This window comes from Mus caroli, chromosome 6 (assembly GCF_900094665.2).
Source record: "Mus caroli chromosome 6, CAROLI_EIJ_v1.1, whole genome shotgun sequence".
NCBI classification, from domain to species: Eukaryota; Metazoa; Chordata; class Mammalia; order Rodentia; family Muridae; genus Mus; species Mus caroli.
Genome location: NC_034575.1, coordinates 13664944 through 13678806, shown reverse-complemented (window position 1 = coordinate 13678806; position 13863 = coordinate 13664944). Strand labels below are relative to the sequence as shown.

At 36.3% G+C, this 13863-nt stretch overlaps 1 protein-coding gene across 1 annotated transcript in view; it reads left to right on the top strand.

Moving 5' to 3' along the window:
* Asz1 (ankyrin repeat, SAM and basic leucine zipper domain containing 1) overlaps positions 1 to 13863 on the top strand; it is a 56383-nt gene that overhangs the window by 31138 nt on the left and 11382 nt on the right. The window contains exons 5-10 of the mRNA XM_021165314.1: positions 1187 to 1298; positions 1812 to 1946; positions 2566 to 2690; positions 3548 to 3623; positions 4577 to 4633; positions 6299 to 6408. Coding sequence (XP_021020973.1) covers positions 1187 to 1298; positions 1812 to 1946; positions 2566 to 2690; positions 3548 to 3623; positions 4577 to 4633; positions 6299 to 6408 — 615 coding nt within the window. The remainder of the gene's footprint in view (positions 1 to 1186; positions 1299 to 1811; positions 1947 to 2565; positions 2691 to 3547; positions 3624 to 4576; positions 4634 to 6298; positions 6409 to 13863) is intronic.

Here is a 13863-nt window from a genome sequence, read left to right as displayed (position 1 = left end):
TATATATGTTGGTAGCATAAGTAATGTGAATAGAAACATTAACTTTAACATTAACTTCAGGTCAAAATGTGGGATTCTTAGATCATTCCATAAGTGATTCATCTCTGAAGTTGTTCATACATAAGTCAGATAATGTGGGTGACTCCAAAGCACTGGGCCCAGAATGTCAGATCTCCCATAAGACAGGTTATATTTACTGTCCACTCATATACAGAAAATAGAATTATTTTAGTCTCCTTTGAATGGCCCTAGAAACTAAATTTCAGGAGTAGATGGATTGAATCTCTAACGTGAGGAAGTGATAAGTTATAGAGAAACCACTAATATTTCCCAGAAAAAAAAAATCTCAAGAAGTATTTGGCAAATGAGTGGTTTGATCTCTTTCTGGATTAGAGTATATTCTCACTGAAAATAAAATGCTATCCTAAACTAAAATAGGATGATAACAGACGAGATTAAGGCATGAGATCCAGTGTTAGGGGCCTTATCTGTGTCTTCTCTCTCTGGATTCCCAGCATAAGCAAAATGGGCTCTCTGATTAAATTCTAGAGGAAGGTGTAAACTCAGTGTTCATATTAGAAAGAGGGGATTAACTTAAATTCACATGTGCATTTCTTGGCTGTATGGTATGGTGCAAGTAGTGCTTATTTACTACAGGTTAATTTTTTTATTTTAAAATATTTTACATATAGTGTATTTTGATCATATTCTTTTCTCCTCCTTTAACTCCTCCAAGATCCTCCCCCCTCCAACTTCATGTTTTACTTTCTGGCTCAACACACCTCCCTCCCTCCCTCCCTCCTTCCCTCCCTCCCCCTCCCTCCCTCCTTCACTCCCCCCACCTCTCTGCTTCCCTTCTTCTCTCCCTCCTCTCCCCCCTCCAGAACAAAACCAAAAGGTCAAAATAAACAGCCAATGAGACAAAATATCAAAACAGAAGGTACACACAAAAAGATAGAGTTGAATTTGTGTTTACTGTCTGGGCATGGGTTCTGGAGTGTGGTTGATAGACCTCTGATACTCAATTGTGTTTTTAAAACTTGCCTGCTACAATAAAAGCTCTTGTTACCTTCTGTTTTCTCTTAAAACACTATTGATGATATTGTGTGTGCATATGGCCATGAGATTGACTGGCTGCTGGTGGTAACAGGAACACATGTGTTTCTTTCCTCCTCCTCCTCTCTAGGAGACTTATGACGCCAATCATGTACGCCGCCCGAGATGGTCATACTCAGGTTGTCGCTCTGCTTGTGGCTCATGGAGCAGAAGTTAACGCCCAGGATGAGAATGGTTATACTGTGAGAAATGCTTTTCAGTGTGCCTTCTGTTTCTGAGACATTGATACTTTGCTATTATATCAAGAACCTACACAAATGGGTAGTTTGGTTTGGTTGATGTTTACTGTCGAAGAGTTAAGAAAGTTTTAGAAGGCTTGGCCTGGTAAGAACACTGTGATGGGCAGAGCTTACAGAGGAAGGAACTCTTTGACCCTTGATAAATGAGGCTGTAACACACAACAAAACCAGGCCTCAGGAAAATGTACACAAATTCTTTCCTAGAAAACATCTGTAGTGGCAGATAAGTTCTTTATTCCATGACATTACTTAACTGCGTAAAACAGTGTTTGGTTCAGTAAAATCCGTAAGTACAGCTGGACATGTGTTTACATTATATTGTGCAATGAGGAGATTGCATCACTCTGCTAATTAGCTATGCTCTCCTTTTTACTGTGCCATAAATACCGGTGAAAATATTTCTTATCTTCCTCACATGAAGCCCTTTTTAAACAGTCTTCTTTCCCACACTTACAGGCCTTAACATGGGCAGCACGGCAGGGTCATAAAAATGTAATTCTGAAGTTGCTTGAACTGGGAGCTAATAAAATGCTACAGACCAAAGATGGCAGGACACCAAGCGAGATTGCAAAAAGAAATAAACATCTCGAGGTATTCACCTGTGAACTTTCTGTGTCATCATTTTATCATGTAGAATTTTTATGTTATTTGTCACAGTTTCTAAGTATAATAATAGCATTTTGAACAATTATTAATTACTTGAGTTTTTATTCTACAACCAGGTAATGAAACTTTGTTTTGTTAGAATATTCACTTTTAAATCAAAATATTAGTCACTTAAGTGATATGAAAAGATAGCAAAGCCTTAATCTGTCCCTAGACGTGACACTCTCACAGTCATAGACTGCTTTGAGAGGCACACTTAGGGTCTGTCCATGCAATACATACTCATGCAGGCTGCTGCTACAGCGAGGATCACCTTACTATTTATAAATGTCTAAATGCTTTAGCTCATCTGGAAAATATTAATTGCTATCCTTGATTTTTGAGTTTCTAAATCAGTGTATTTTATTGTTATGTTAAGTGAAGAAAGGCTTTACTTGGTTTTACAGAAGGTTTTTCCAGGATAAAGAGTTATAAGTCTTTGAACCACTTACCTTATTAGAATTTTTCTTCTAGATAGAAAAAATAATATGTTCATCTTCTTTTCAGTATAAGGGATAATAATAATAATGTTAACTATATTTGAATGACTTGGAACTTTTTTCAGATCTTCAACTTTCTTTCTCTGACTCTAAATCCATTGGAAGGAAAACTTCAGCAGCTAACCAAAGAAGAGAGCATTTGTAAACTGTTGGCCACAGATTCTGATAAAGAAAAAGGTCATATATTTAGGTAATATATTTGAGTTTAACAGAATGCATATAAAATGCATGCTTTATTACTTATAGTACATTTGGCAAGTTATATAAGATATGTGATATTTCAAACTTTAATAAGCATTTTAAAATGCCATTTAGAAATGTCTGGATTTTAGATGCCTTGTTCTCTAGAGTTTAGAAGAGTTTTATTTAGTTATTTGCTTAACTAACTCTGACTTTAATATACATTTTTAGTAGAATATCAAATTTTACTTTAAAGAGATCAAGATTGTGTTTGTATTCAAACTTGTTTGTGTTAGATCTTATTTTCTAGTTATTTTTAATCATCTCTCTGGTTTTACAAACTAAAAATCTGAAAGAATAAGTTCCTGAACTTTGTTGTTCAACACATGGCTACAAACCAACTCTACTTACTACATTTAGAGTTACCATCTATTTTATGTTAATTGCATTAAAAGATATTTCTATTTGCGACATTTCATGACAAATAATACTAATGAATATTTAAATCTAAGGAAAGATGAGCTGGATATTACCACCCATGTTTTCCCTTTCTTTGCTTAAGAAACTTTGTTTTGGGTTGGGAATGTAGTTCACTGCTTAGATTATGTGAACCTCTGAGTTTAATTTTTCAGCTTTAGAAAGGAGGGGTAGAAAGAAAGGAAGTAGGAGGAAAGACAGAGAAGGGGACAGAGAGAGAACCTAGTTTGCTCCTTTGATGCAGCACTTAAATGTTCTGTGTAAACTTACAAATAATTCTGCCCGGATTTGTTCTTACTCATTTCCATGCGTGCTCTGACTAGACATGCACATAAATTACTGTGTATGTATACTCTGTTCTGAAACTGACCTTGCTACAATATGTTATAGCCCATATACAGCGTTTGGAGATCTGGAAATATTTTTACATGGCCTTGGACTTGAACATATGACAGACTTATTAAAGGTAAGATTTTATATGAAGCAGAGTGAGTTTTACATATGCATGTGTTTATAGTTAATATAACATGTTATATTCAAATAAAATTAAACTTTATTCTCAAGCATGCCATTCATTTCTGCTTCATTTTTAGACTACCTTATTTTAATTATAATAAGCACTTCAAAATTGTATTAACCTAGAAATTTATATAAGTTAGAATCTGTCTGAATTTCACAATTTCTATCTTTTAAATCTATATACATTTAATCCCTATATTTACAGTTGTTGCTGTGTGTGTGTTTGTGTGTGTGTGTGTGTGTGAGTGATGCTAGAAGCATGATTTTGAACCAGACAATCCTGTATCAGATATTTGATCTGAATATTAACTGATATATGTTACTTAAATATCATTTTTTCTCTAAGGACTAGTATAGGTTATCCTGAAAATTAGGTTGGATTATATACTAAGAACTGTATGTGTTTTAAACATGCATTGTGGGGTCTGAGTAGATAGCAGTTGTTACCAGATAGGTAAGGATACTGAAGCAAAGGACTAGAGACAAATTCTCCTAGGAATATGAACATTGGTGCAAATATCTCAGAGTTGGATTCATTGTACAGTGCTGAAACTTCTGTCTAAGGAAATCTTTGGCCAAAACTCATGTGATTGATAGTTTAGTCTAATGCCATCTGAAATTTAAATATTCATAAAATATAATTTTTGTCGAGAAGTTTCCAGAATATTCTCTTTTTCTAAGGGGACATGGGTGCTAGCCATTTTCTTTGATTCTGGGAACCTAGATAGTATGTGCTTTTGCGAGTATGTACTATCTAACTAGTGATGTGTGAGGTTTAAACTCCATACTCTCTGAACACCCAGGAGGTATTTGAGAAAGCAGTTCAGTGAGAACTCACTTTCCTGCTTTGCTGTGAGTTGTTCACACTGAACAGTGGTGGGATTTTTGTCTTTTGTGCAGGAAAAGGATATAACTTTAAGACACCTTCTGACCATGAAGAAAGACGAGCTTACAAAGGTTAGTGTCACTTACAAAGGGCCAGGTAGATTCCTTGCTGTTTCTAAACTTGCACATTCTTTATTTTGTTCTCATATTTTTATTACATATTTTCTTCATTTACATTTCAAATGCTAACCCACAAGTCCCCTATACCCTCTCCCCGCCCTGCTCCCCTACCCACTCACTCCCACTTTTTGACCCTGGCGTTCCCCTGTACTGGGGCATATAAAGTTTGCTAGGCCAAGGGGCTTCTCTTCCCAGTGATGGCCAACTAGGTCATCTTCTGCTACATATGCAGCTAGAGACATGAGCTCCGGGGGTACTGGTTAGTTCACTGCTTGTGGACGTTGTACATCGTGGTGCGGAGCCTAGTGCGCACCACGATGTACAACGTCCACAAGCAGTGTTCCATCCTATAGATAACTGTGAGCATCCACTTCTGTATTTGCCAGGCACTGGCAAAGCCTCACAGGAGACAACTATATCAGGGTCCCTTCAGCAAAATCTTGCTGGCATATGCAATAGTGTCTGTGTTTGATGGCTGATAATGGGATGGACCCCCAGGTGGGGCAGTCTCTGGATTGTCCATCCTTTTGTCTTAGCTCCAAACTTTGTCTCTGCAACTCCTTCCATGGATATTTTAATCCCTATTCTAGGGAGGAATAAAGTATCCACACGTTGGTCTTCCTTCTTGATTTTCTTGTCTTTTGGAAGTTGTATTTTGGGTATTCTAGGTTTCTGGACTAATATCCACTTATCAGTGAGTACATATAAAGTGACTTCTTTTATGATTGGGTTACCTCACTCAAGATGATATTCTCCAGATCCATCCATTTGCCCAAGAATTTCTAATTTTAAAACTCTGTGACTTTGTAGACTGATCTTTTGTAGGCTCTTGGTTAGAGACAACACTGAATTACTAGGTGTATATTGTACCTTAGTATTAAGTTGCTTGAAACCCACTTACAGACTTAGAGCATGGGGCTTCCTAGTATTGTTCTTATAGCTTAACTAGAGCTGCTGCTCATTTGCAAAGGGGAAGTAGATTTGTAAACCAGGCTACTTTGAAGTAAAAGTTAACTTTTAATGCTTAGACATCTTCTCCTAATTAGCACTGATTGTGTTGTCACAATCATCATTAGTAATTCAAAGATAGGTGTGGGAAGTTTTAGAGGAACTTCAATAAGGAGGATATTTTAAAGTAATGATTTTGCTGTATGAATACATGAGATAACTGAAATCTGCACTATCATTAAAAACCAAAATAACATACTACTTAACTAAGTCCAGGAAAGAAATTTACTTTAACATTGTAGGTAAAATATAGGTAAAAAAAATTAATTCTCACTTACCATTAATAACACCCTAAACAATATTTTACAGGAAAGATTATATATTTTTGAATGATAATATTTTAAATTATAATTAATAATAGCACTTTGAGTTAATAATCACAGTTATCATTTTATGTTAGAAAAAATGACTATAGTTAATTATAAACCTACAATTTAATGGTATAATTTTGTTGAAGTACAAGCAAATAATATATTTAAGTGCATTATTTTCCAATATTTGTCTATTTTGCAAGATATAGATTCATCTAGAAAATGACATTAGTATGCTCAAATATAAAATTGCCTGAGTATAACTATCTTACTGAACCTTTAAATTATTTCTCCTTAGAATGGAATTACAAGTAAAGATCAACAGAAAATTTTGGCTGCTCTTAAGGAACTAGAAGTAGAAGAGATAAATTTTGGAAAATTACCTGAAGTGACAAAGTTGGAAATCAGGTAAAATTCTAAGTTTACATTAATAGTATTTGCAACCAAGTATTCTCTTTTAGTTAGTGCCTGAGTATTTGATTTAATGGTACTTTTTTCCCAGGAAAATGTGTTTTTATATATACAATAGTCTGAACAGACACACTTTCTAAAGTTAATGCTTATACAATTATTTTACAAAGAAGCAAAACAGTGCATCTTGTTAACTTTCCTAGAAACAATTTGTCCTTCTTTTTTCCTTGCATCTTGCTAAATAGCAACATGTAAATGTTACAACATTTTCCCTAGCATAGTTCTCACTCCCTTTAAATCATGTTAGATGTCAAACTGAAAGGCATGGAATTGGGATTATATTCCAGTTGGTAAAGGGAAGGGCTTTCTATGCAGACATGAGGCCCTGAATTCAATCCATAAACAAGCCAGTCTCCCCCAGACATGCCAGGTGTGTAATCCCAGGACTGGGGAGCAGCAGCAGGCAGAGCCTTGGAGCTCTCTAGCATAGCTGACTCAGTGAGTCCCAAGCTACAAGATCCCTGTCTTCAAAGAACAAGATGAACAAACACCTGAGGAACAATGTCCTAGTTTGCCCTCTGGCTTCCATATGAAGGACATGTACACATGCATATACACACAGACACTCAGATAAAAAGGAGAAGAGAAAACATTTTCACAACAGCCACAAAGAAAAAATTTCTCTTAGGTTCATCTGCGTTTCAGCCTCACTATGTAGGAATTGTATCTAAGTTTACAAGAGGCATCAGCATTACTCTAAGTTTTTCTTTGTGCTTTACCTAGTATTGGTGTTGGGGTGACAGCATCACAAAACGATTAGGGAATTGTCATTCTCATCTCTTTTTCTGGACAAGGTTGTACAGGCTAGTGTTGATTCTCTTTAAACATTTATGTAGATTTCTCCTTGAAACAGTCGGGCCTGGGGTATGTTCTTCATCAGAGTCGCATCAGCTTTACTAGTTACAGAACTATTGACGCTAGAGCCATTTTATTTTACCTTCACATTTGTCATTTGTGGTTTGCAAAGATGTGAGTGGTTGAATTCACAGACATACAGAGTTGGTATTCTCCCCTGCTATCCTTTTGATACCTGCATACTCTATTTTAATGTCTCTTTTCATTACCAATATTGATGCCCCCCACCCCATCTTTTTCTCTCTTATTCTGGCTATGGGTTTGTTCATGTTTAGATAGACACTCCTTTTAGCTTAATGTTTGTTTCTTTGTAGGGGTCAGGTGTGTGAGTGGCAGTGTGTATGTGGGAGCAGAGGGCATCTTATGGGAATCAGTCTTCTCTATCATTGTGCAGGTCCTATAAGTTTGAGCTCAGGTCATCAAGCTTGGTGGCCTGTGCTTACCCACTGAGCCATCCCACCAGCCTCTAGGACCTTCTTTTTGTTTCCTTATTGTTTTTAATTTCATTGGCTTCTGCTGTTATCCTTATTGTTCCTTCTTCTGCCTGCTTTGAATTTATTTATATATATAAAGACAGTACGTCCAAAGCTATATTTATACAGTACAACATTTATTTGGGGATGGCTTACAGGTTCAGAGGGTCTGTCCATTATCATCATGGCAAGAAGCCTGGCATCTTCCAGATAAAAATGGCATTGCAGGAGTTGAGAGTTCTACATCTTGTGCTGATTGCTAGCAGGAGAAGGCTGTCTCAAAGGTAGCTTGGAGTAGGGACTCAATACCCACCCATATGGTGATACAATTTCTGCAGCAAACCCATATCTACTTACTGAAGGCCTCATCTCATAATGGTGTCACTCCTCGGACAAAGCATATTTAAACAACCACACCTACGATAGCTAAAACAATTTGGTACATTAAAAGAACTTGTGGAAGTATCATTATCTACCATTTTAAATTACAATACAGAGCAACAGTAAAATCTCCTTTCAAATGTCTTGCTTTTCACAATGAAAACATCTGTCATTTTGGTTGGTCTTTAAGATTTCTAGAAGTTCTTTCTCCTATACAACTAATATTATATAGAGAGATAGATATTAATGAGACACAGGTCTAGTATTTCTCCTTCACTTCCTTCCTTTCTTTAAGTGACAGGATCTTCTGTAACCTAGTCTTACCTCTGACCCTCAGACTTCCTCCCCAAGTACAGGACTATAGGTTCAGACCACCTTTTGTTATCTAAGCACACAGCCATTTTCATTTTCCTCTCAACATTGATATTAATTGAATGTCACAAAAAACATTTTATTGAGTGGTCATTTTCATAAATTTATGTGTATTGTTTTTTCTTCAAGGCTTCGTGTTTATTCACATATTGTCTAATAGTGCATCCTTTGATTTACATATGTTTGGAACTTCCCTATCAGTTTCAAGTTTGGTTTAGCACAGTAACTAAATGATAGACTCAAAAAATAGGTAGAATTTAAATATAGACTAGAAAATATGAAAGACTTTTGCCTTTCAAATTATATGATTAACTACTGAGTTCATTTTGTAAATATTTTTGTATTTCAGTATTGCCTATATTTAAAAATAAACACATAAACTTTTGAAATCCTAAATATTATGTATTATATTTTAAATATTTTAATTGTTTTCCTCCCAACAACTTGGTAATTTTGAACACCTGTTTAGTACTTCCATCAAATAACCATCCTGTGAGCTTTTCCATGCCATGGCAAGAGTACTTGCCAACCACACTGGCTCCACTTATGTAGCTCCCTAAGTTTCACAGTGTAGCCATGGCTCAAACAATTTTCTGTATTGTTTTAGAAATTCCTTCCAAGAAACTATGTGTATGATCCTGATTTCTCAAACACTATTATTAAATAGTCCACATTACAAATACTTTCCCCATTGTCTTGCCTCCATATAGTAGGAAGGACTTAAGGATTTGGTGTAATCATTTTTTAAGCAACACCATAGCTCCTAAATATTTAAATGCATGATGGAGGATCTTAGTGGTAATATTTTAAATCTACAGCCTTTCTTAAATATTTCTTAATTAATTCTATTAAGCAATATTCCAGGTTCTAGGTAACTAACTTGCAGATTGGAATCATCATTGTTACTTATTTTTATGGTAGTGGAATTGCCTATATGAATGTATTTGTAGGCTTTAATAGACCTAGAGAATATAGAAACAAGAATGGCTCACTTATTAAAACCGTTGAATCTTTTTAAAAATAAAAATGTCAGGCACCTATTCCAGGAATTTGACCTTGTTATTAAATCATGGACTGTGTTTATATGATTGTAAAGAGAAGGTTTTGCTTCCCATTTGTTCAGAGTCATCCTTTAGAGAAGAAATTAGTCATTAAGTCATAAGAAAACTAACAGCAGAAAAAGTTGAATTGATTGATTATAATCTCCTGATAATTTTATTTCAACAATTAATCCTCTGATTTATTTTAAGATACATCTTATATTTGTCAAATTTCTAAAATAATCTGTTACAAGAATCCACATATACTGTTCATTTACTTTTTTATGCCTTCTCATGTTTGTAGTATTTGAAATTTAAGTTTAAACAATGGTTTTGAACAAACTAATCAGCATTCATCAGTTTCTCCTCAGATATTTTCTGTGAACTCTGAACCACCTAAAATTTACTTGGATATGTCAAGGTGTCTCAGAACTAAGTTCATCAAGAAACTACTACTTCTAAAAAATCTATATAGAGCTGATGTTTTATGTAAAATGCACTCTTCATGTCTGTTATATCGAAACATTTTTAAATTGCAATTTCTGAACAATAGCAGAGAAATGGTTGGCTTAGATTGCATAAACATATTTTTCTATTAACATTATTTTGAAACTTAATGTCATGGAAAAATGTTTATAATATGTTAAAGGCACAGTGTAAACTGGCATAGTAAATATAATATTAGTTGTAGAAATACTGGAAGGAACTGTAAGAAAATATTCTAGTAGAAAATAGTGCCACTTATTATCTCCAGGTAGTTTGTTTCCATTTATTCTACAAGTATATGGTGCTTCTGTTTATAATCTACTAATTATAGATTAAATTTTATATTAATACTGGACTTCAGAATGTTAAGATATAGCATATCCTGCTTATAAATGTTGAACATGAGCCACGGTGAAGTGGGCTCCATGGTCATTCTTATCACTGAGGAGCTGCAGTGGCTCTCTTCATTGTCCTGAGAGCAGACTAGAGGGACTGCTCTAGACTAGTGCATGCTCTCCATGGCAAGAAAGGAGAACTGATGCTGCTAACTGGCCAACAGAGACAGTCAGTGGCTCCGTAAGCTCAGAGCAATACCAAGTTTGCTGGGAGAGCATGTCTCTAGGAATGTCAGAAGATATACCTGTAAAGTCACACAGACAAGGCTGCCCCTAAGCTTGAGCTAAATAAGGACAACATCAATACACATGCTAGTGTGGATGGGGGAAGGTTCCTGAGGTCTCAACATCCCAAAAGAACTATAGGCAACTATGAATGCTGAGAGGAAGAGAAATAGCCTTCCTAATTTGTTATCCAAAACCAAATGGTCACCCCTAAAAACATATACAATCAAGTAACATACAGATCAAACAGGTTGTATATAAGTAGTTAGAAATATATATTCATGTGTATGTATATAACAATACTTAATGAAGAAAAAGGACATAAATTTGAGAGGAAGGAAGGGTATATGAGACAGTTTAGAGGAGGAAAAGGAAGCGGGAAATTATATAATTACATTATAATCTTCAAAAAAGTTGTACAGACTTATGTGCCAAGGTCACATTATCAATCCTGTGTCACTGGGGAATAAAGTATTCTCTGAAAAGGAGAACATAGTTCACACAAAGTAGTAGTAAAGTAACTAAGATACTAAATGAGAAGAAAATATAAGCTTTTATTTTTACATACAATTTTTGACGTATAATTTGCCACTGAATAGCAATAGGTAAGTTATATAAATCACAGCTCTAGTGAGTACCAATTCATGTTACATAGGATATATATAGTGTCTCCCATCATTGCCGTAAATATACAACCTATAGAACTCTGCATGCAGCCCTACCATTTTGTTTTCATTCAAAGAATTCTAAAGAAGCAGACATGACAAAGGTATGGTAAATGAATTATTTGATCAAATTCTCGCGTGTGCGAGCGCGTGTGTGTGTGTGTGTGTGTGTGTGTGTGTGTGTGTGTCATTGGGATGGGCTTTGAGGTTTCTAAAGCCCACACTAGGCCCATTGTCTCTCCTGGGACAGGATGGATCAGGATTTTAGAGCTTTCCAGCTCCTTCTGCAGAACTATGTCTGCCTGTGTGCCACCATGCTCCTTACCAGGATAACGGACCAACCTCTGAGACTATATGCAAGTCCCCAAATTAAATGCTTTCTTCAATAAGAGTTACCTTGGCCATGGTGTCTCCTCATAGTAATAGGACAGTGACTGAAATAGACACCATGACCAAGGCAACTTATAAAAGAAAGTGTTTAATTTGGGCATATAGTTTCAGACAGAGTCCCTGAGAGCAGGACAAAGGCATGAAGGTAGCAACAGCTGAGAGCTTACATCTTCATCCTTGAGTAGGAATGGCACTAGTCTCTTGAAACATCAAATCCTGTCTCCAGCAATACTCCTTCCTCCAGCAAGGCCATACATATCCCTTGATTCTTCCACGATCTGAGCCTATGGGGGCCAGTCTCATGCAATCTACCACCTTTAATAAGACTAACTTGGCAAGTGATACTGTCTTCTGATTTTAACTAAGTTCCTTACTATCTTCAGAAAAGGTGCTGATAAATTTATATTAGGTAACCTGTCTATAGTTTTATAACTGTTATCACTTGATATTTTGGATAATAATTCTCAATGGATACTTATTTCCGTGAACTTCTTATGTTAAATATATATGGCATTGATGAATCACCTGTTGAGTACTTATTGATAGTAAACAAAATTCAAGTATCAGAAGAGCCCTAAACACTAAGTTATATGTGTACTGTGTGCAAATATTACATAGGCAAAAATCAACACAAGTAATCACTCTTGCTCTCTGCATTCTCTTTTTGCTAGAGTAAAAATCAGGTAAAAGTCAAGACACATACTGAAGAAAAATATGTATAACACTTTTATAAATACTGGTTTTATTGGTAAATAAAGCATAAGACCTTAAAAAACCATATTTTCACTTTGGTTTTTAAAGGAACTAAAAAGATGAGGTGGACCAAGCCCATAAGCCCTGTATTTGGGAGGTAGGCACAGGAAAGTCAGGAGTTTCCACATACCCTCAGCTACACAGTAAGTTCCAGACCATGCTAGTCTATCTAAGACCAAATACAAAAGAGAAAGGACGGAACCATGCAGTGGGTATCTGGATAGACAGAGTGCATGCTCTGTATTGTTGTTTTCAGCCTAATAGCTAACAAGCTTCCTTAAAATGAAAATGCTGTGTACATACTAGGAAGGGGCTGGAGAGAACAGTTCATTCTTAGTTTCATTGGATGCCAACACTGTTTTCTTTTTTTTATTATTCGTTATTTATTTACATTTCTTTTTTATTAGATATTTTCTTTATTTACATTTCAAAATTTATCCCCTTTTCTCATTTCCTCTCTGAAACCCCCCATCCCATCCCTCGCCTCCTGCTCCCCAACCCACCCACTCCCACTTCCCTGTCCTGGCATTCCCCTACACTGGGGCATCAAACCTTCACAAGGCCAAGGGCCTCTCCTCTCACTAATGTTCCACAAGGCTGTCCTCTGCAACAAATGTGGCTGGAACCATGGGTCCTTCCTTGTGTACTCTATGGAGTACTACTCAGCTATTAAAACTGATGAATTCATGAAATTCTTAGGCAAATGGATGGAACTAGAAAATATCCTGAATGAAGTAACCCAATCACAAAAGAACACACAAGGTATGCACACATTGATAAGTGGATATTAGCCCAGAAGCTCGGAATACCCAAGATACAATTCACAGACCACATGACGTTCAAGAAGAAGGAAGACCAAAGTATGGATACTTTAGTCCTCCTTAGAAGAGGGAACAAAATACCCATGGGAGGAGATACAAACTGTGGAGCAGACTGAAGGAAAAGACATCCAGAGGCTGTCCCACCTGGGGATCCATTCCATATACAGTTACCAAACCCAGACACTACTGTGGATGCCAACAAGTGCTTGATGACAGAAGCCTAATATAGCTGTCTCCTGAGAGGCTCTGCCCGGTGACTGACAAATGCAGAGATGGATGCTCTCATCCAACTATTGGACTGAGCACAAGTTCCCCAAAGGAGGAGCTAGAGAAAGGACCTGTAGTGGCTATTCCTGGTTGTCAACTTGACTATATTTGGAATGAACTACAATCCAGAATTGGCTCACCAGTGACCCTTATCTGGAGGCTTGGAGATCCTTATCTGGATCTTGGTATGGAGATCTTGAGCCATAGTGGCTATGGATTCCAGAAGATTAAATCTCCGAGTTTAAGGAGATTTAATCTGGGCTACACCT